General features: G+C 42.7%; 1 protein-coding gene across 1 annotated transcript in view; it reads left to right on the forward strand.

Moving 5' to 3' along the window:
• The first annotated feature begins 6,825 nt into the window (after positions 1-6,825).
• LOC147024792 (cholecystokinin receptor type A-like) overlaps positions 6,826-20,875 on the forward strand; it is a 102,933-nt gene continuing 88,883 nt past the window's right edge. Inside the window, exon 1 of the mRNA XM_085887050.1 lies at positions 6,826-6,894. Within this exon, the coding sequence (XP_085743176.1) occupies positions 6,826-6,894 (69 nt within the window). The remainder of the gene's footprint in view (positions 6,895-20,875) is intronic.

Here is a 20,875-nt window from a genome sequence, read left to right on the forward strand (position 1 = left end):
CATACATTACTTGCTACCTTCTCTATCCCTCAATCTTTTTTCACCTTTAAATTTAGAGCTTATTCAGCCGATATCCACTTCGTAAGTGTATATTTTCTGGGTTTTGTGGGTTTTGTTGCATAATAGGACAGACAGGATGCTCTGAAGGCGAAAGGTACCCACACTCGCCTCTAAGCTGTCTAGCCTGGGTTTGAATCCTGGTGTTTCACAGGTAGCGTGATTCATCAATGTGTGTTGCCATCCCTCAGATGGATGTTGAACTCGGCATACCGTCTGCCGACATTAGTTGGTGGACGTTAAAGATCCCCCGGTGTCATTCGCAAAGAGTGGGTGAGCTCTTGTCGGCACCATGAACAAATTACAAATTCCTGCCCTAACAACTGCCCAGAAGGCAACAGCAAACCATCTTGTACGTCCCTTGCCAAAAAACTCATTCGGTAGGACTGAACCTGCCGTCTGGACACCAGAATAGAACACCATAAGAAGTTGCCAAAATATGGCCAAATTCCAAATTCCTGCCCTAAATGGCAGAGGCACTGCCGCACCGTCAGCTAATAATGCTACCCCGCAGCCTTGTGCTGCACATGAACATACAAAGACCGAATGTAGAGATCAAACTTTAATCCCATCTCCACCTTCCCAACCCCTCACCTCTCCATAAATATCATAACAATCTGGATAAGAAAATGTGATTTGGTTCGTATTAAAACATTCTACATGTGGAAGCTAGGTTAAGAGCAAAAAAAGGCTTGTGAAGAGTACATGGAGTATTGCAGACCAGCATGAGTCATAAAATATAAAGGGTAAGGTCATTCATCTTCAAAAGAGTCATGAACAACCCATTTCCATGTGTACTGAACCCTATCTCCCCTGTTGCCTACAATTTCACCTTCCACATTGCCCTTTTTCTCAAAGAACTAATCTCCCACCTTTCCGACCAACACGACACTCCACCAGTCATGGACAAATTAACACCCATCCAACACATTCTCAAAACGGTGCTGAGAACATACCCTCTAGAAAGCCATATTTACCACGTCTTCTCGTTTTAAATTGATCTTCTTCCATGCTGTGCTTTGCTGAACGCGTGCAGCACATCAAATATCAAATACTGATGGTATTTATTATGTCTCGGCCACGTCTCGAAACCATATGGTAGGATTATAAGAAGACCATGTAATGGCCATGTCCTCGAAACCACAGCCTTCTTATTGATAATTCCACTTAAATGTTTTTCCGCTTGATTTTTCCTTTCAACTCGAACACATGAAATCACTAACATTGTTGGTTAATTAACCTTTCAATAGCATTGCTTGTAGCATTTTACATGCCATTGTCCCTTTAAAGCGACAGATATATATATATATATATATATATATATATATATATATATATATATATATATATATATATATATATATATATATATATATATATATATATATGTAAATATATTTTTTTTTGACCAAAAAATAAGGAGTGACTTTCAAATGATCAGTATGAAGCTGTTGGTTGGAAGATTTTCAAGGGTTTTGCCAAAAGAAACATTTAAATTACTATCAACATTTATTCACTTAAATAAATTAAGTAAATACATATTTGACCAAGTTTATGGCTCTTGGTGTTAAACCTGGTGTTGGCTTAGCAGTGAGGGTGACTGGCTTGGGATCTTAGCGTCCTGAGTTTGAGCCCTGTTGGATGCTGAATTAATACCAGGTGGGGTTGACTCAGCCTGTCATCCTTCTGTGGTTGGTGAAACGAGTACCAATGTATTGGTATAGGGGCACATCCTCAGTGGCACAGCTGTGCCCCAACAAAATAATAGCAAGCTGGCAGCCAAGTTGCCATATAGAAGAAGAAGTAGATGAACAAGGCTCTAGGCAAGGTGGATGATCAATTCTAAATGTTTTTAACCACCAAATGGGTGTCAGCCTGTTTATGTGCTTATATTTTCCATGCTGTCCATCTGTCCATCTGTCCATCTATCCGTTCGTCCATCCATCTGAACACTTGAAAATGACTTTTCTCAATTAATCTTACTAATAATTCACCATCTGTCACTCTGTCTGTCTGTCTGTTCCCAGGTACCGCAAAAACGGCTGAACCAATCACAACCATTTTTTGGGTGTGTAATCCTGGGACCCCTTGGAGTAAAATAGACATAAATATAATAACATGACCCCCTTGACGGCCCCCTTAGGGACCGGGTGCTTCTCTTTGTGAAAATTTCATTGTTGCATGATTTCTTTCATATCCAGCACATTCATGCACTAATATCTGGGATTGGAGCCAAAAATCATGGAACACCATTTTATTTCTGAATTTTGGCAATTAAAATGTTCTTTACATGAGAGAATGGTCGAGGGATTATATGCTTTGAGCAACCATTATTTATTTATTTACATACACTTTACCATCTCCACTGCCAACACACACGTTTGGATTATTGTTGATTTATATACTCTTTACCATCAATGCAAGCAAAACACAACTTTGAATTGTTACTTGCAAAATCGAAGATTTTTCAAGTTTATTGTTTGGTCGATTTTTGTTATTTTGTCTACCTGTGGGTCACCAACAGATCACAATTTAAAACCGATCTTCACAACATGGTGGAGTTTTTTTTTTTTTCCCAACGAAGAGGCCTATTGTTTTTGAGGTCAAAAGGTCAAAAGGTCAACATAGGCCAAAGGTCAACAACTTTTTTGAGATTTCTAAAATCCTCAATTTTCATCTGATTGACCTAAAATTTGAAGAGGATTTATATTTCAGGTCACTGAATTCAACCGCCAATTATTTTTGGTCAAATTTGTTTTATGGATTTTGCAAGTATCATGCTCTGCATGATGGCTTCTTTTTTATTTATTGATATACTTTACCACCACTGCAACCTAAACTAGGCATACCTCTGCCAGGCTGAAGAGTTTACGTTTTGTAACCCACTGATGGTTCGGATCTGGATTCAGACCTTAACCAAAATCTAATCAGCTTGTTCTTGTCACTTACCCAACTCATACACCAAGTTTTGTTTTGCTCAGCACTTATCAATGCCCTACCTCCACGCACTTCAAAGATATTTGATGACCATGCTAAAGAAGACATCATCCCAAAGGTGGAATCCCATTGTGCCAGGTACGAGAGGGTGGAGGTAGTGTTTGATGTGTACAATAAGTCGTCTGAAGTCCGAGGCAAGGTCGAAAAGGGGGCAAGGAATCAGAAGAAGAGTGACAGGAACCAGTAAGACCCCAAGTAACTGGAGAAGCTTTCTTTGAGATGACGGGAACAAGACTGAGCTGTTTCACTTCCTTGTGGAAAAGATGTGTGAAGCACAGACGACAAGCACAGTCATTGTCACAAAAGGAGAAGATGCCATAAGCAACACAAGGAAGTCACTGGATGCTGTGTCTCCATGTTGTCATGAAGAAGCTGACACTCGAATATTTGTACACGCCAGGGATGCAACGACGGATGGTAGCAAGTCCATTATCATTAAGGCTAATGACACGGACGTACTAGTCATAGCAATATCTGTACTGCCATCCTTACAGGAACTAGGTCTTGAGAACATGTGGATTGCCTTTGGCCAAGGAGCCAAGGCGTGATGGATTCCAGTCCATGAGGTAGTTTCTGCAATAGGGCCTAAGAAAGCAAGAGGGATCCCATACTTCCATGCGTTCACTGGATGTGACGTCGTGTCTGCCTTTCGCGGTAAAGGGAAGAAATCTGCATGGCAGACTTGGAACGTTTTTGATGATGTTTCTGAAACATTCACCAATCTCAGCCAGCATCCAACATTGATTCGTGATCTTGACTTTTTTGAATTTTTTTTTTCTTCAAATTTTTCAAGATTTGGATTTTCAAATGGCCAATCAGGCAGATTTGATTAGAATCCCCTGGAGAACAAATGTGCCAAATTTGATGATTGTATCATCATTTGCACGATTCCTCTCAAAAATTGTTGTTATCTGCCCCACTAAACTGCGATGGTTAGCATTATCTGAATAGCAATGTGAAGATCGGGGAAGACACTCATCTCCATACTGAACAAAAAATTCGAGAAGCTCTTCAGGTCTTGATATTTTCTTGTTGGCCCAACTTGACAGCAACATTCTGAAATCCAAAATTTCTTCATGTAGCTGCTGCTCATCAACATCAGAGTTGTACAATTTGCCCAAATTTCCGCACTTCTTCTTTAGGTCGTTACCGTTGGTGCAGTAACACAGTCCCTCAACATCGAGAAGGAACCCAAACTTGGCGTCGGTGTCGTGCAAACGAGCGAACCTTTCGTCCATTTCTCTGTGAAGATGGTCGAGTGTTCCCTTCATGACTCTTTCCTTTTTCTCCTTGGTGTTAACCCAGCGTCTCTCGAGTTCTCATCAGCCATTCGTTTCTTTCGTCTCTGACGTCTTTCAACTTCAATATTCCATTCTTGACAGAGACCGAGTCTTGCTCAGTGGTGACCCCCCCCCACCCCTCTTCAAGTGGCGTCCAGGGCATGTGCCACACCTGAGGTACCTGAGGTACGCCACTGGGTGTTATTACCAACATATGGTTGTTTGTCCATGTTCTATCCTTTTTAAATGCTGAACATCAAGCAACGAAGCAGCACGTAGGACAGCATTTTAAAGTGGTTGTGGTCTGGCTCGGTGGGATTCTAACCACCGAGGAGGATGTTATAACTTGTGATGTTCGGCGAGTTTGACGGTGCCGAGATGTAAACATTGAGATGTCCTGATTTTTAATCATTTCAATTTGGAATCTGTGTTCGGGAAACGAGGTTTCGGCGAGAAAACTACAGAGTGTGGAAGGAGCAAACGAGGAGAAGAAAAGGAAAACATTGTGATTAGCAAATAGAGAAGGACATCGACACACAAGGTGGGACTGATCAACATATACAGTGACTGAGCTTGTGTAGGTAGATAAGGGTGGGGGGGGGTGGGGGGTGGATGTAGATAAAGGTGGGAGGAGGTGTATGTGGATAAAAGTGGGAGGAGGTATATTTAGATGAAGGTGGGGGGGGGGAGGTGTATTTGGATAAAGGTGGGAGGAGGTGTATGTGGATAAAGGTGGGAGGAGGTATATTTAGATGAAGGTGGGGGGAGGAGGTGTATGTGGATAAAGGTGGGAGGAGGTGTATGTGGATAAAGGTGGGAGGAGGTGAATGTGGATAAAGGTGGGAGGAGGTGTGTGTGTGGATAAAGGTGGGAGGAGGTGTGTGTGTGGATAAAGGTGGGAGGAGGTGTATATGGATAAAGGTGGGAGGAGGTGTATGCGGATAAAGATGGGGGGGGGGGGGAGGTGTATATGGAAAAAGGTGGGAGGAAGTGTATGTGGATAAAGGTGGGGGGGAGGTGTATATGGATAAAGGTTGGAGGAGGTGTATGTGGATAAAGGTGGGGGGGAGGTGTATATGGATAAAGGTTGGAGGAGGTGTATATGGATAAAGGTGGGAGGAGGTGTATATGTATAAAGGTGGGAGGAGGTGTATATGGATAAAGGTTGGAGGAGGTGTATGTGGATAAAGGTGGGGGGAGGTGTATATGGATAAAGGTGGGAGGAGGTGTATGTGGATAAAGGTGGGAGGAGGTGTATGTGGATAAAGGTGGGAGGAGGTGTGTGTGTGTGTGTGTGTGTGTGTGTGTGTGTGGATAAAGGTGGGGAGCTGTGTGTGTGGATAAAGGTGGGGGGGGTGTATGTGGATAAAGATGGGGGGGAGGTGTATATGGATAAAGGTGGGAGGAGGTGTATGTGGATAAAGGTGGGGGGGGAGGTGTATATGGATAAAGGTGGGAGGAGGTGTATGTGGATAAAGGTGGGGGGGAGGTGTATATGGATAAAGGTGGGAGGAGGTGTATGTGGATAAAGGTGGGAGGAGGTGTGTGTGTGTGTGTGTGTGAGAAAAAAGGTGGGGAGCTGTGTGTGTGGATAAAGATGGGGGGGGAGGTGTATATGGATAAAGGTGGGAGGAGGTGTATGTGGATAAAGGTGGGAGGAGGTGTATGTGGATAAAGGTGGGGGGAGGTGTATATGGATAAAGGTGGGAGGAGGTGTATGTGGATAAAGGTGGGGGGAGGTGTATATGGATAAAGGTGGGAGGAGGTGTATGTGGATAAAGGTGGGAGGAGGTATACTTAGATGAAGGTGGGGGGCGAGGTATATGTGGATAAAGGTGGGAGGAGGTGTATGTGGATAAAGGTGGGAGGAGGTGTGTGTGGATAAAGGTGGGAGGAGGTGTGTGTGGATAAAGGTGTGTGTGTGTGTGTGTGTGTGTGTGTGTGTGTGTGTGTGTGTGTGTGTGTGTGTGTGTGTGTGTGTGTGTGTGTGTGTGTGTGTGTGTGTGTGTGTGTGTGTGTGTGTGTGTGTGTGTGTGGATAAAGGAGTGGTCGGTCTGGAGGGCGGGAATCGGAGAAATGGGGTTGGGAGCGAGTGGTGAAGCCTCTGTCATTGTGAGAAGAGAGAGAGAGAGAGAGAGAGAGAGAGGCAGAACGAGACCATCCAGTTAAGGTAAGAGAGAATGTGTACATGACTAAACGTGCCTGGTGATGATTGTTTACCCGGTTATCTTCATTCGGAACATTACAATCTTCACCAACTCTTGTCTCCATTTTACAAACCAATTCGTGTCTCCTGTGACGCTCCGTCCCATTCAGTTCACTATTTACTTCCCACATCGCACATCTCGTCCCCCATTCATACAGAACACACGGACTTTCGCAACACGTCCTTTTAATTGTCATACAGGGCTGTTATTGTCGTTATTATTATTATTATTATTATTATTATTACCCATATGACTATAACAAACCTCTTATTTACTCCACATTCATGTTTCCATCGTTCTATGAAGAGACAGCGGATCGGAGAGAGACCGAGCGAGTGCGACAAACCCAGTCGGTGTGTTTACACCTTGTGAGCGCTTATTGAGTCTTCACTTGAGTCCATTGTCGACCCTTCCCGGGGGGGGGGCGAGGGGGGGCTCCATTGGACCCTCGTCATAAGTCTTCCTTACCCGTGGGACGGAGAGCGATGGCTTCCGAAGATTTCGAAATAGATTGACCTCAATAAATGTATTTATGATGAATGATTGTAAAAACTACTTCGATAATTCACATTGATCCTCTTGGGTGGGGATCCGTGTATAAATTCGGAATAATCTAATGGAATCCAAGCGTGAAGTTGATGCCACATGTATCGGATGCAAGGAAGGTCCACCATGTCTGCCCTCCCTGGATGTTCACATTACTGGCTCCATATTTCCCAGCACAGCTTAAGGCACAGATAAGATCCGCACATTCCTAGGGGTGAGCTCGTGATGAGCACGTACAGATGTAGAAAGTGTGTCTGCACTACCACATCACCCCCCCCCCCCCCTTAACCACTCCTCCTTCCCACACATTGTCCTCTTTCCAAATCGTGACTTTCCCTACAAGCCTTCGTTAATATATTCCACATTTTACATCAACGTATATATTTTACAAATACCATGAAGAGCAGTGCATGCTTATTTATTTCAACATAACTCACAAATGAAAATTTGAATTATCAGGAATTCCTCCAACGGCACATGCCCCCAGTCTCCCCCCAATTTACCCCATAAATTCCCCGCTCCTCACATTGTCACTTGTGCACGGACAGGAAGAATTGAGAAAATATAAATTAACTCAACAAAAGAAGGTGGAAAGGGATGGGATTGGAAAACGAAAACGTCGTAGAGGAAGGACGTATAAGGTTCGGAGAAAATGGCAGTAATACAAGAGGAGATGGGGGACATATGGGGACAATATGCCTGGTGATGGGGGGTCAAATGATTCATCACACTTACACACTTAATAGATAAATTAAAGGTCATGTGATCGGTTCACAAGGTGTACACGAAGAGTCAGCGGACTGAACAGCAGCATACCAATGAGGCAATCAATCCGATTAAATAATCCAAGGCAGAAACAACTACCGTGTCAGATGTTTAAATAATCCAGGGCACAAACAACTACCGTGTCAGATGTTTTAATAATCCAGGGCACAAACAACTACCGTGTCAGATGTTTTAATAATCCAGGGCACAAACAACTACCAAGTGAGGTGTTTAAATAATCAAGGGCACAAAGAACTACCATGTGAGATATTTAAATAATCAAGGGCACAAACAACTACCATGTGAGATGTTTAAGTAATCAAGGGCACAAACAACTACCATGTGAGATATTTAAATAATCAAGGGCACAAACAACTACCATGTGAGATATTTAAATAATCAAGGGCACAAACAACTACCATGTGAGATGTTTAAGTAATCCAGGGCACAAACAACTACCATGTGAGATGTTTTCACTTGTACAGTATTCAAGTCTCATATCGCTTACAAAATCGATCCTAAGGCCCTGTCTCACCTTGACGATTTAACCAACGTATGCCTGACGTATGCAAAATTTGTCTAAAACGCTGGCACACGTTGAATACGTTATGGGTAAGTTTTGTATACATTAAGAGCATGCTGAAAAACACTGCCATACGTCGTAGTACGCTGGCTTTCATCGTTGTACTTTGCGGTTGTCCTCAAATTTTAACATGCTTGAAATTTTACGACGTATGTCAGCGTATGACTCACACGTTCCGCTACGCTGGCCATAAGTTGTAGGCACGTTATGCGATCGTTGACACACGTCGACACACGTTACTTGTAAGTTACTCATCAGTCGAAACATGTCGAGGTAATGATTAGCGTGCCCGAAACTTATTTCTAACCTATGAGTATCGTGCTTTGAACCTATGTGTAACGTACCTCCAACACATATTGACGTTTGTAGACGTATTTGATCGACGTCTTCCGGACGACCACAGAACTTACTGAACGTGTTTCTAATTTACAGCTACCGTATAATGGCGTATTGGCAGCGTTTTAAAAAAAAACAATAACTTCCGATATTTCGTCACGTGCATTACGTCACGTCCGATTGCCTCTTCAGTTTGCTCATGTCTTATTCTTAGTTCCTCCTCTGTGAATATTTTCTGTTTGAGGATATTGTCACGTCGACGTCGAAACTTAAAAGCAAATGTCCGAATATATTTTAAAATTCGTGATAGACAAAAATAAAAAAAATAAAAAACAACAAGAACTTCAGATATTTCGTCACGTGCCTTCACGGAGCCAATACAAGGAGAAAAAAAAATGTGCCTTGACGGAGAAAATAAGTTTCGGGTATGCTAAACATTACCTCGACGTGTTTCGACTTATGAGTAATTCACAAGTAACGTGTGTTGACGTGTGTCAACGATCGCATATCGTGCCTACAACTTATTCCCAGCGTAGCGGAACGTGCGAGCCATACGGCGAGTACGTCGTAAAATTTTCAGCATGCTTGACATTTCACGACGTACTAAACGTACTACGAAATATGACAGCGTACTTCATCGTTTTTCAGCGTGCTCATAACGTATACACAACTTACCCATAACGTATTCGACGTGTGCCAGCGTTTTAGACATATTTTTCATAGGTCGGCATACGCTGGCTAAGTCGTCAAGGTGTGACTGCGATTTTGACACTTCCAATTCTCAGGCGGTTATGATTTAAATTGGCGTGTGGCAGGTTTTTAACAGGCTACGCCACGTGATCGTCGGCGATATGTGCAGCGCGCTATGTCTAAGTTAAACTATCGTTGGGCATAGGTTGTGAACGCCGACAACAGGCTAAGCATTCGTTGGTATGTTATCTATATGTGATTGAAACGTTTTGTGCCCGTTACTAATATGTTATGCATACGACCAACACGTTATGAATACGACCAAAACTTAAAAAAAAAACATCAAAATTTCAGCGTACGCCAACGTTTTACATACATTTTTATACGTTGCCATTGCTGGCTAAATCGTCAAGGTGTGACAGCACCTTAACAGGCAATGTAGGTTTTTACTCCATCATGTTCAAGCACGATGTCCCATGTCCCATCCATTGGTTGGAGATACACTGTCGTCGTTGATGTTTGAAACAACAAACATTGATACTTTATAAAACTTTGTGTCTAATGGGACTGATACCAACCTCTGGAAATTTGCCATTGGAGACATGTCAATAGGAAACACTGAATAATATCTCTGTTATCTCCCTCCTCCTTTATGGTCTTGCACCCTCTGGCCTCCCTTGACTGTCCCTCTCAGGTGTCTGCAGGGTGCACACGGTCTGTCAGTAACCGTCTTCTTATTAAACTCTCAAAATCCAGGCTCATTCCTCACCTCCACTCATTTGTTTCTCTTTTCTATCAACTGTGGAACCAACTTCCCCATCAGTTATGTCCCATTCTCCCTCCAAGGCTGTGCATCACGACCTTGGGTCATCCCTCATCCATACCCATGATATCTTCAACCCCAAATGACCCCATTCCCAAACACTCCCCTTTCCAGGTTATTGTGATTTTTTTTAACCCCCTCTCCCTCATGTCTTTTCATTTGTTAATTTTTTTTTCTGTTTCACATCCACCTTCCCCTTCCCCTTCTTACTGTGTTTCATTCAATTTGTGCGCACTTCTACTCTGCTCTTGGTCTTTCCTCCTTTCCATTTTGTTCCATTCCATTCTGCTTTAGCTTTTCCATGAGTCTCGATCATGTATACAATACATATATATAGAAATTTTTTATGTTTTATTTTTTAAAGTTTGGAGCATAACTATGCTTTTGGCCTGCCACAAGACTTCTTTCTTCATCTTCTTTAATTAACTTATTTATTTTACAGTTGTCTTAGGCTCACGGAAGAATTATACACATCTCACATTCAGGACAAAAGGCATTAGAAGACAAAAGTGTACTTTATATGAATTACAAGGACGTTCGTAGGCAGTAGACAAATGCACATGATATGAACCTGAATTCCCATCATCTTGAGTTTGGGGTTTAGTTTTGGGAGAACACAAACGGGGCAAACTACAGCTCATTACATCTGAGAGTTTATGAGCATTTTAAATGGAACTCATCAGATTTCATGAGTAATTAATTATAAGACGTTTTATTTTTTTTTAAATCACTGCTTCCTGCTGATGATGGGTATGATGAGATCTGTTCATTTACCTCATGTGTGATTGTGAATTGTGCTGCAATAGTTACGTATCATGCACACGATCAAATGATTCCTCGTATTGTAAAAGTATCTTCAAGCTCATGTGGAATCACTGCGACTGAATAAACTTCCTCATGGACATTCTGAAAAAAATATGCTATGTACAACAATTGGCAAGCAACTACGCATGTAAAATAACGCAGGGGGTAAAAGGAGACGAAGCAGAGTGGTGATGATTAAGAGGAAGAAGAGATACAGGAGGTGGGAAATATGGATCATACCTGGCATGATAAGCCCAAAGTTTAATTGACATTTCTTATGTAGTTGAAATGCATGTTTCTCAACAGGTTTATCAAAATAACGAATTTTTCCCATTTTGATGACAGCTTTTATCATTATTTACTATTCTGCAAAGAATCATGGTGTAGTTAGTGAAAAGTTTCTGCGAAGTACTGCAGTTAGATTCTTTATTATTGTTAGATATACTACTGTATATGTTTGCATAAATGGAATGTACTGTCTGATACAATGGTGTAGACTTGTAGAGGAGGAAGCCTTTGCCCTTGGTATGAAAAAAAATGTAAGTGACTGCAATTCTCATCTGAGAACTACTGTCTGCACAGAGCTTGCTGTAAAATCCCAATATCACAAAGATTGTGACAACCAGATGGAAAGCAAGGCTGTAAAATGAGAGGGGGCAAGTCGGCCGTGGTGCCAAGCCAAAGCCCGAGATGCTTGTTTGAAAACACTAAGGGATATCTATAATCCACAAGTACTTGAAATAGCCAAACCGAAAATTCCTTCTGAAGGATGGGAGTGCTCACTGATTCAATGTCCCGACCGTGCAACACCGGGATTGATTGCAATTTGCAGTCGGTTATTATCCCCCGAGGGAAAGAAAATCTCATGCCTAATATTGGACAAAGGAATATTTCAGTTTGTTGGAACAGAACATATTGCATCAACAGAGCCATCCTTCTATCTCTACATGGATTATAAATATCAAAAATAGCCTTGCACAACTAGGGAATGTGTGACATTGCAAGCGAAACACTTCGCATGACAAGAGCTGGTTGTGACCTTTTGTAAAAGATCATGGCACAGACAAAAAAATTACAAAACGACACGTTTCTCACCAATAATAATGAAAAACTATACATTTCTAAAAATAAATATTGGTACTGTACTTAAAAAAAAAAAAATTGCACAAGTTTGTGCATTATGTTGAAATACTAAAATAGTGTTGATTCCCCGAGACGCAGCCATATCTGTGCATACTCAGGCAAAACAGCCTTCGATAGTAATTTCTCCCGAATTAGGGCATTCGCAACTTGGCATTAAGTGGATTAATTGGCTGTGTAGTTACAGCCACAGGGCGACTCTGCATCACTCACAGTGTTCTGGAGGCACTGAGGCTCGTGTTGTTAGCAAATGCATATTGGACTGGGTTTCATTATTGAATTCAGCCCGCCAGTTGTATCGTTGTTGTGTTTTCCTGTTTTTTGTTTTTCTCAGACAATTATTTGATGCATGGTTTCCATCTTATTTGCAATCAGGTAAAAGTGACAGACAGGAATTTAGTTTGAAACAGATTTTTTTTTCGTGATTCGCAAAAGTGTATTTTTGTTACCTTCGCATTCTGCGAAAGGTTATGTTTTGGTCGGCGTGTATTTATTTATTTATTTATTTATTTATTTATTTATTTATTTATTTATTTATTTATTTATTTGTAATCTTGTGATTCGTACAACTCAAAAAGTATTAAACCGAATTGCATGAAATTTGGTGGGATGATTGGTTATTAGCCAGGAAGCATTCGATTAGATTTTGGGATCGTTCGGGTCAAACGTCAAGGTCACGAAAAGGTCAAAATCGTCTTTTTACGATAACACAGTCAATTTTTATTCAATTTGCATGCAACTAACGCCAAAATGTTCAGAATTCAACGCCTCATCTTGTGATATGCAATATGACACAATGACGCCCATACTCTTGTTACCGGTTAGGGGTCAAAGGTCAGGGGGGTCACGACCTTGAAAAATATGCGTTTTTTGTCATAATGTGGTCAATTCTTGTCCGCTTTACATGAATCCAGCACCAAAATGTTCAGAATTTAATGCCCAATCTTGTGACACAATGACGTCATAACACATGTCAACGGTTGGGGTAAAATGTCGGGGGTGAGTCACGCCCTTGAAAAATATGCGGTTTTCGGCATAACTCAGTCAATTCTTATTCGATTTGCATGAAACCAGCATCAAACGAGATTACCTTCTCTTGTTGAAACGTTGTATTCACCGAGCTTGTGAGTGAAGACTCGCCAAAACGACGTGAGTTGATTGTTGTTTAGTCCGTAGCCCCCGAAAGTCGGGGGGGGGGGTCATGACATTATAGATATGTGGTTTGTGTCATAAGACCATTCATATGAAACCAGTTCCCCACACTCATACCAAGAACAAAAAAAAGAAGTGACTGTGAAGGTATGCGCTCTATGAGTGCCCGTTCTAGTTTTCTATATTTCCTTCTCAGTGTATGCATTATATATGATGTTTCATTGCACACCCACAGGGGTGCCATTTTGTTCTTTTATATTTTACAAATAAACAAACAAAAACTTCAAATTATATATTGGATTATTCCAATGTTTTTTTGAAAAAAAAACACACGAGGGACGATTGTATTATATCAGTCTGTCTGTCAGTTTGTCCATCCGTCGCATTATCTCCTCCTAAATGGTTGCGCAGAAATTCACCAAACTTGGTAGTTTTGGTCACCACATGGTAAGAAGGTGGAAGAGTAGTATCATTTTTGGCTCTGTCCCCTAGAGTAGGGTCAAAATGTCAGGTCAGGTCAAGTATGGGAGCAAGCGCTGGAGCAGCGCGTCGCTGCGTCCACTTTCTGCCGGAACTCCAGAGGCCTTCGTCTGGCCATCTCCCAGGCAGATGCCTGGGCCATCCATCTCCTTGAGATGCTGGTCAACCTGCTGCAACCATGAGGCACGTGGTCAGCCCTTTGGCTGCCTCCACTCACGAGGCTCCCTCGCTGAGAGAATCTAGTGAGTAGGTCAGCATCAGGAAAACGAGCCACATGTCCATACAGCTGAGGCTGACACTCACGGACTATGCAGGTAACAAATCTCATTTGAGTCTCTCTCAACAACTGCTCGTTGGACACAAAGTCCTACGAGCGATCGCCAAGGATTCTCCGAAGAGACCTGGTACCAAAGGAATGAAGTCTCCATCTCAGATCCCTGGTCAGAGTCCAAGTTTCACATCTGTAGAGCAAGACTGTAAGCACCAAGGACCTGAAGACTCAGACTTTCACCCTCCTGCACAGGTACCGGCAGCGCCACACCCCACGATCCAGTGCTCCATGACTCCCCAGGCCCGACTCAGACATCTGTTGACCTCTGACTCACAGCCAGCAGAGACATGAATATCACTGCCAAGGTAAGTGAATCTCTGTATGACCTCACCCCAAACTTGCACAGACAAGATATCAGCATGCAAGATGTCATTGAAAGCCTGGATCTTAGTTTTAACACAGGAAACCCATAATCCCAGTGGCTCTGACTCCTCATTCAGCACTTCGAGGGCCCCCAAAACGATATCCAGAGTCTCCGCAAAAATCAAGGTCAGAGATCTTGACGTTCCCAAATGATGCATCGCAGCTTGATCTCTCCGTTATCCTCCCCAGAATCTAGTCCATACAAGCAGTAAAAAGTATAGGGGCCAGTGAACATCCCTGATGAACTCCAGTAACAAATGGAAATAAATCAGAGATGGTACCCCCACATCTCACAGCACTCTCAGTCTTGGAGTGCAGTTCAGACATCAGATCGATCAGTTTTGGCGGCACCCCACGAAGACCAATAATTCTCCAGAGGGCATCCCGATTCACTGAATCGAACACTTTACAGAGATCAGCATAGGCTGCAAGCAGCCCCTGTCCACACTCTCGTCTGCATTCGGTGAGGGCCCGAAGAGCAAGGATACGGTCAATCGTTGACATTTGGTGTAAAGCCTGACTGCTCTGGACGCTGGTGCTCAAGCAGATGATTGAGAACTCCATCAAGGAATATCCGAGCAAAGACCTTGCCCGGCACTGAGAGCAGCATCACTCCTTGGTAGTTGTTGCAGTCCTGGCAATCACCCTTCCCTTTCCAGAGAGGGACAACAAGGCCCCTCTTCCAGTCAGTTGGGATGATGCCTGTGTTCCAGGCAGAGCACAGAACTGCATGCAACAAATGGAGTACAGCATTTCCACCAGCCTGGAGCAGTTCAGCATTGGATACCACAGATCCCAGGAGCTTTACCCCCATTTCACCCGGTTCACCACAGCCTGTGTTTCCACAAACGAAGGTGGATCACAGTTGATTGGAGGGTCAGCAATAGGGATAGCAGCACCCCTGACATTCAACTCGATAGCTGGTGGATCAGCCTGGTGGAGCCGCTCAAAGTAACCGACCCAGCAGGCCTTCACCTTTTTGGATCTTCACCAAAATTGATTCAATTATTCCTTGTCACACACCCAACGTGTCCGTCAAATTTCATCCATATGCATCCAAAACTTTGTGAGATATCCTGCATACAAACAGACAGACAAACAAATAAACCAATGTCACCCGCAGGGTGACCCGTATCTTGCCAAAAGGTGACCACGTGTGACTTCATCAAGGTCACACTGAGGTGAACAGAGCTGCTATCCACCAGGAGCGACTCCTTGAGGAATATCTGCCTACGAGAGATTCCGATGAGAATCGTTCTACAGAGTAACCATGAAAAATATGTGTTTGCCTCATAACGTCACCAAATGACGTCATAATGTCTCAAGCCTGACATATCTAGAAAGCACTCATCGAGGTGCTCAATTTGAGGTACCACACGATATGGTTCCTAAAACTTGAAAATTTGACCTTGGGGTCAAATATGTTTGACCTTAGGTGCTAACCATAAAGGTCAAGGCCGATCACCACTAAAAATTAATCAGCTGAGCGCCAGACCATATACTACATTCCCATAATGTTTGGAGACGATTCGATTAAAATTTCTCAAAAAATAAGGGTTTCGTCGACTCCCCTGATTTGCGACAAAGTGACCTTGACCTTTGACCTTGACCTTCAAAATTTTATGTGCTGAAAGGGACCTCTATAGGCCTCTGATATGCGAAGTTACAAAAATTTCCAATGATAACTGTGCTCTGCAGAATTTTTTATACGTGATTACAGACAAACAAACAAACAAAAAAAAAACGTACAAGCTGACTAACATATCTTGTAAAAACTTCGTTTTGGCAAGATAACAAAGACAGAGAGGGGTGAAAACATAATCTCCTTCACCTTCGGTGGCAGAGGTAATGAAACTTTGTATGTACAAGTACAATGAACATTGTGGGATGCATAAAATATGTAATTTTTGGGGGATTTGACCTCCAGATCATGCCCCAGGGGATCAAAATGGAAAAAACCCCCTCAAAATTTGACATTGAGTAATTCCTCGTGGAACTAATTGTCATCTTTCAACTTTGCTTTTGGTGGAAAGCATGGTGATTTGCGATGTCACGCCATAAACTTCTCTCTCATCTTAATTGTGATGCAAATAAGCGTACAAAGAATTTCATGACTGCATTATTTAGTAATTTTTGTTTCCCATTGATAACCAAATTGGATTATGAAAACAACTGTCAGATTGCTACATAATATATTCACGAATCAATATGTTCCACCAAACAGTTATCGGTTTTGTTAACTCAGGCTAACACTTTATATACAAATTTCGATTTAGTACTAGTGAGTGATTCACTCTTCAAAGTGATTGACAATGTTTTAATAAGTTTTTATGTGTCAGGTTTGATAGACCATTCTTTTCTAAAAAGAAATGCTCAAGTTTTCATTGTTTTGTTAAGCAGAAGTTTAAGGATGCTGTTAATTTAATTATATTTTATACTTTTGTGGCTTTTGTGGGATAATGTTTCAACAGGTATTCCCATGGGTGGGAATTTTAGCCCCAAGTTGCGGACACTTTTCTTATTTTCTGTGAAAATTATCATTCATGCAGAAACTGATAAAGGAGAAAAAAAATTAGGATTAGCTAAAATATTATGTCAAACATGTCGTATACAGATGATATTTGTGTGGTCAACTCGAATTTTTTTGGATAGGCAGGTTCACAAGATTTATCCAGATAGCCTGATTGCAAACAGGAGTGGTAATAATTGTGCAGTTGCTGCAAATCTGGATGTGTTGGTTAGAGTTGGACAGAATGGTTTTCCATCCATCCATCAGGACCATACTCTGTGCAGAGCATTGGTGCTGCCTGAGCAGTGTCCGTGGCTATTGGGTACAATTCTGGACGGGTCGCCACTCCGACACAGTGTACCAGCAAGCTTACACTCGTTTTGACAACTTCGGAAGGATGACAGGCTGAGTTAACCCCACCTGGCATTAATTCAACAGCCGAGGGGGATTTGAACTCAGGATCCTGGGATTCCATGCCCACCACCCTGACCATTAAGCCAACACCAGGCATACAGAATGGTTTTAGTACAAGTGTATATCATAAAGTTGATGATTTCAGTTTCGCTGTGGTCTTGCACACCTTTCCAGGTAGTAATGTACTAAATAAAATGGGTTACAATGTCTTCTCTTCTCAGATACTTAGATTTGCAAGGATTTGTTCAGTAAAGGATTGTTTTGTGGAACGTGCTGAGAAGGTTTTTTTTTCCATCATGTTAAACAGAGGATATTTGGCTAATTGTTTGATCAGGTCTTGTGAGAATGTCTTCAGACTCCATCGTCACCTATTCTTTAACTTTGGATGGTTTTCATGTAAACAAGTTATGATTGCATTTGATATAATAATCATAAATTAAGTATTTTAGTGAGGTAAATTCTTAAATTAATATTTTTGGTTTGGGATATACATAAATACATACATACATACATACATACATACATACATACATACACATGACACGGCCAAAAGTATGTGGACACCGGCTCGTCCAACATCTCATTCCAAAAGCATTGTCATTAATCTGGAGTTGGTCCCCCCCTCCCCCCGCCCCCTTTGCTGCTATAACAGCCTCCACTCTTCTCGGAAGGCTTTCCACTCGATGTTGGAACATTGCATGAGTGAGGTTGGGCACTGATGTTGGGTGATTAGGTCTTGCTTGCAGTTTGCGTTCCAATTCATCCCAAAGATGTTCAATGGGGTTGAGGTCAGGGCTCGGTGCAGGCCAGTCAAGTTTTTCCACACCGATCTTGAAAAACCATTTCTGTATGGACCTCGATTTGCGGACCGGGACATTGTCATGCTGAAACAGGAAAGGGCCTTTCCCAAACTGTTGCCACTAAGTTGGAAGTACAGAATCATCTAGAATGTCATTGCATGCTGTAGTGTTACGATTTCCCTTCACTGGAACCAAGGGGCCGAGCTCGAACCATGAAAAACAGCCACAAACCATTATTCCTCCTCCACCAAACTTTACAGTTGGCACTGTGCATTCGGGCAGGTAGCGTTTTCCTGGCATCCACCAAACCAAGATTCATCCATCGGACTGCCAGATGGTGAAGCGTGATTCATCACTCCAGAGAACATCTTCCCACTGCTCCAGAGTCCAATGGTGGTGAGCTGTACACCACTCCAGCCAATGCTTGCCCATGGAAACCCATTTCTTGAAGCTCTCAACGAACAGTGTTTATGCTGACATTGCTTCCAGAGTCAGTTTGGAACTCAATAGTGAGTGTTGCAACTGACGACAGACGATTTTTCCATGCTCCACGCGTCAGCACTTGGCGGTCCCATTCTGTGAGCTTGTGTAGCCTATCACTTCGCGGCTGATCTGTTGTTGCTCCGAGACATTTCCATTTCACAAAAACAGCACTTACAGTTGACCAGGGAAGCTCCGACAAGGCAGAAATTTGATGAACTGACTTGTTGGAAAGGTGGCATCCTACGATGGTAGGAGGAGATTGGGACCATACTCTGTGCAGAGCGTTGCAGCTGCTTAAGCAGTCTCCTTGGCTATTGAGCATGATCCTGGACGGGTCGCCACTCCGACACATTATACCAGCATGTTGGCACTCATTTTTCTGACCTCGGAAGGATGACAGACCGAGTTAACCCCACCTGGTATTGATTCAACAGCTGAGTGGGATTTGAACTCAGGACCCTCGGATCAAAAGCCCACCACCCTAACCATTAAGCCAACACCAGGCATATGTTGGTGCCACGTTAAAAGTCACTGAGCTCTTCAGTACGGGCCATTCTACTGCCAATGTTTGTTGATGGAGATTGCATGGCTGTGTGCTTGATTTTATACAATGATTTGCTGTGAAAAACCAAGGCATTGAGGATCATTGGTATCTCCCACGATGAGGCTGAGTCTTTGGGTCTCTCACTCTCTCACCGCAGGCTGCTCGGTAGTCTTTCTGTCTTCCACTCTCTTCTCTCCAGCCTCGCCTCCGCTGCTCTGTCTGCGTTATGCCCCTCCCCCTCCCCATATTTCTGCGGGGCGCTCAAGGTCCACCAGCAACGCCCTTCAGGTAAAACTACCAAAATCAAGAATCACTGCTCACCTGCACTCTTTCATTCGTCTTTTTTTTTGCCCCACCTTTGGAACAAACTCCTACTCTCTCTTCAATCCCACTCTTCCCTCCAGGTCTTCAAAACAGCTGTTCATCACCATCTCTTATCTTCCCCCATCCAAAACCACGATCTTTTCTACACCCGCGAATCCGCCCCAAACCCTCCTCCTTCAAATTCCCTGCTAGCTTTCCTGAAAGTCCCTGTTGTAGAAGGACCTGAAAGTCCTTGTTGTAGAAGGACCTGAAAGTCCCTGTTGTAGAAGGACCTGAAAGTCCCTGTTGTAGAAGGACCTGAAAGTCCCTGTTGTAGAAGGACCTGAAAGTCCCTGTTGTAGAAGGACCTGAAAGTCCCTGTAGTGTCTATCTTGTTTACCCTGTGTACCCCACCCCAACCCTCACCCTTCCACAGATCTCATGTCTCTTTTCAACACTGTTTTTACAACAAATTATTTTGAGGTCCACATCGGCCAAAAGGTCAACATTGGCCAGATTTCTAAAATCCTAATTTTTCATCCAATTCACTTGGAATTTGAAGAGGAGTTGCATATTTGGTCATTTAATTCAACCACCAATTATTTTTGAGGTCAAATTTGTTTTATGGATTTTGCAAGTATCGTGCTCTGCATGACGTCTTCTTCTTCTTTGTCTGTCTGTTTGTGTGCAGAATATATCAAAAAGTTGTGGACGGATTTGGATTAAATTTAATGGGCAGGTTTGGTGTGTGACAAGGATGAACTGAATAGATTTTTGTGAAGATCCGGATCTTGATCCGGCTACTAGAATTTTTTAAGCCATTCTTCACCATTGAGAGATCGGGCCAAAAACTATATATGGCAGGATATCTCAAAAAAGTTGGACAGATTCAGACGGAACTTGGTTGAAACGTTGAGTGTGTGACAAGGAAGAATTGATTCAATTTTGGTGAAGATCCGAATCCGGATCCGGATCTGAAATTTTAAAAAGTGATTCTTCACCATTCAGAGATGGGGCTAAAAACGATATATAGCATGATATCTATCTATAATTCCAGCAATCTCTGTGTGTCTGTCTGTCTGTTTGTCTGCGACCGCCGTTTCTCGACGACCACTGGTCCAATCTGATTGAAACTTGCCAGGAATATTGCCGGGGCCCCGCGGATGTGCCTTTTCGAGGTTTGATATCAATCGGACAAGCGGTTCCCAAGTTACGGCCATTTATCTGTCGACCAATGACAAGACACGGTGCTATGACGTCACGAATTA

The sequence above is a fragment of the Eptatretus burgeri genome, chromosome 6 (genome assembly GCF_056783735.1).
Source record: "Eptatretus burgeri isolate ZD-2024b chromosome 6, Ebu_testis_v1, whole genome shotgun sequence".
Lineage (NCBI taxonomy): Eukaryota > Metazoa > Chordata > Myxini > Myxiniformes > Myxinidae > Eptatretus > Eptatretus burgeri.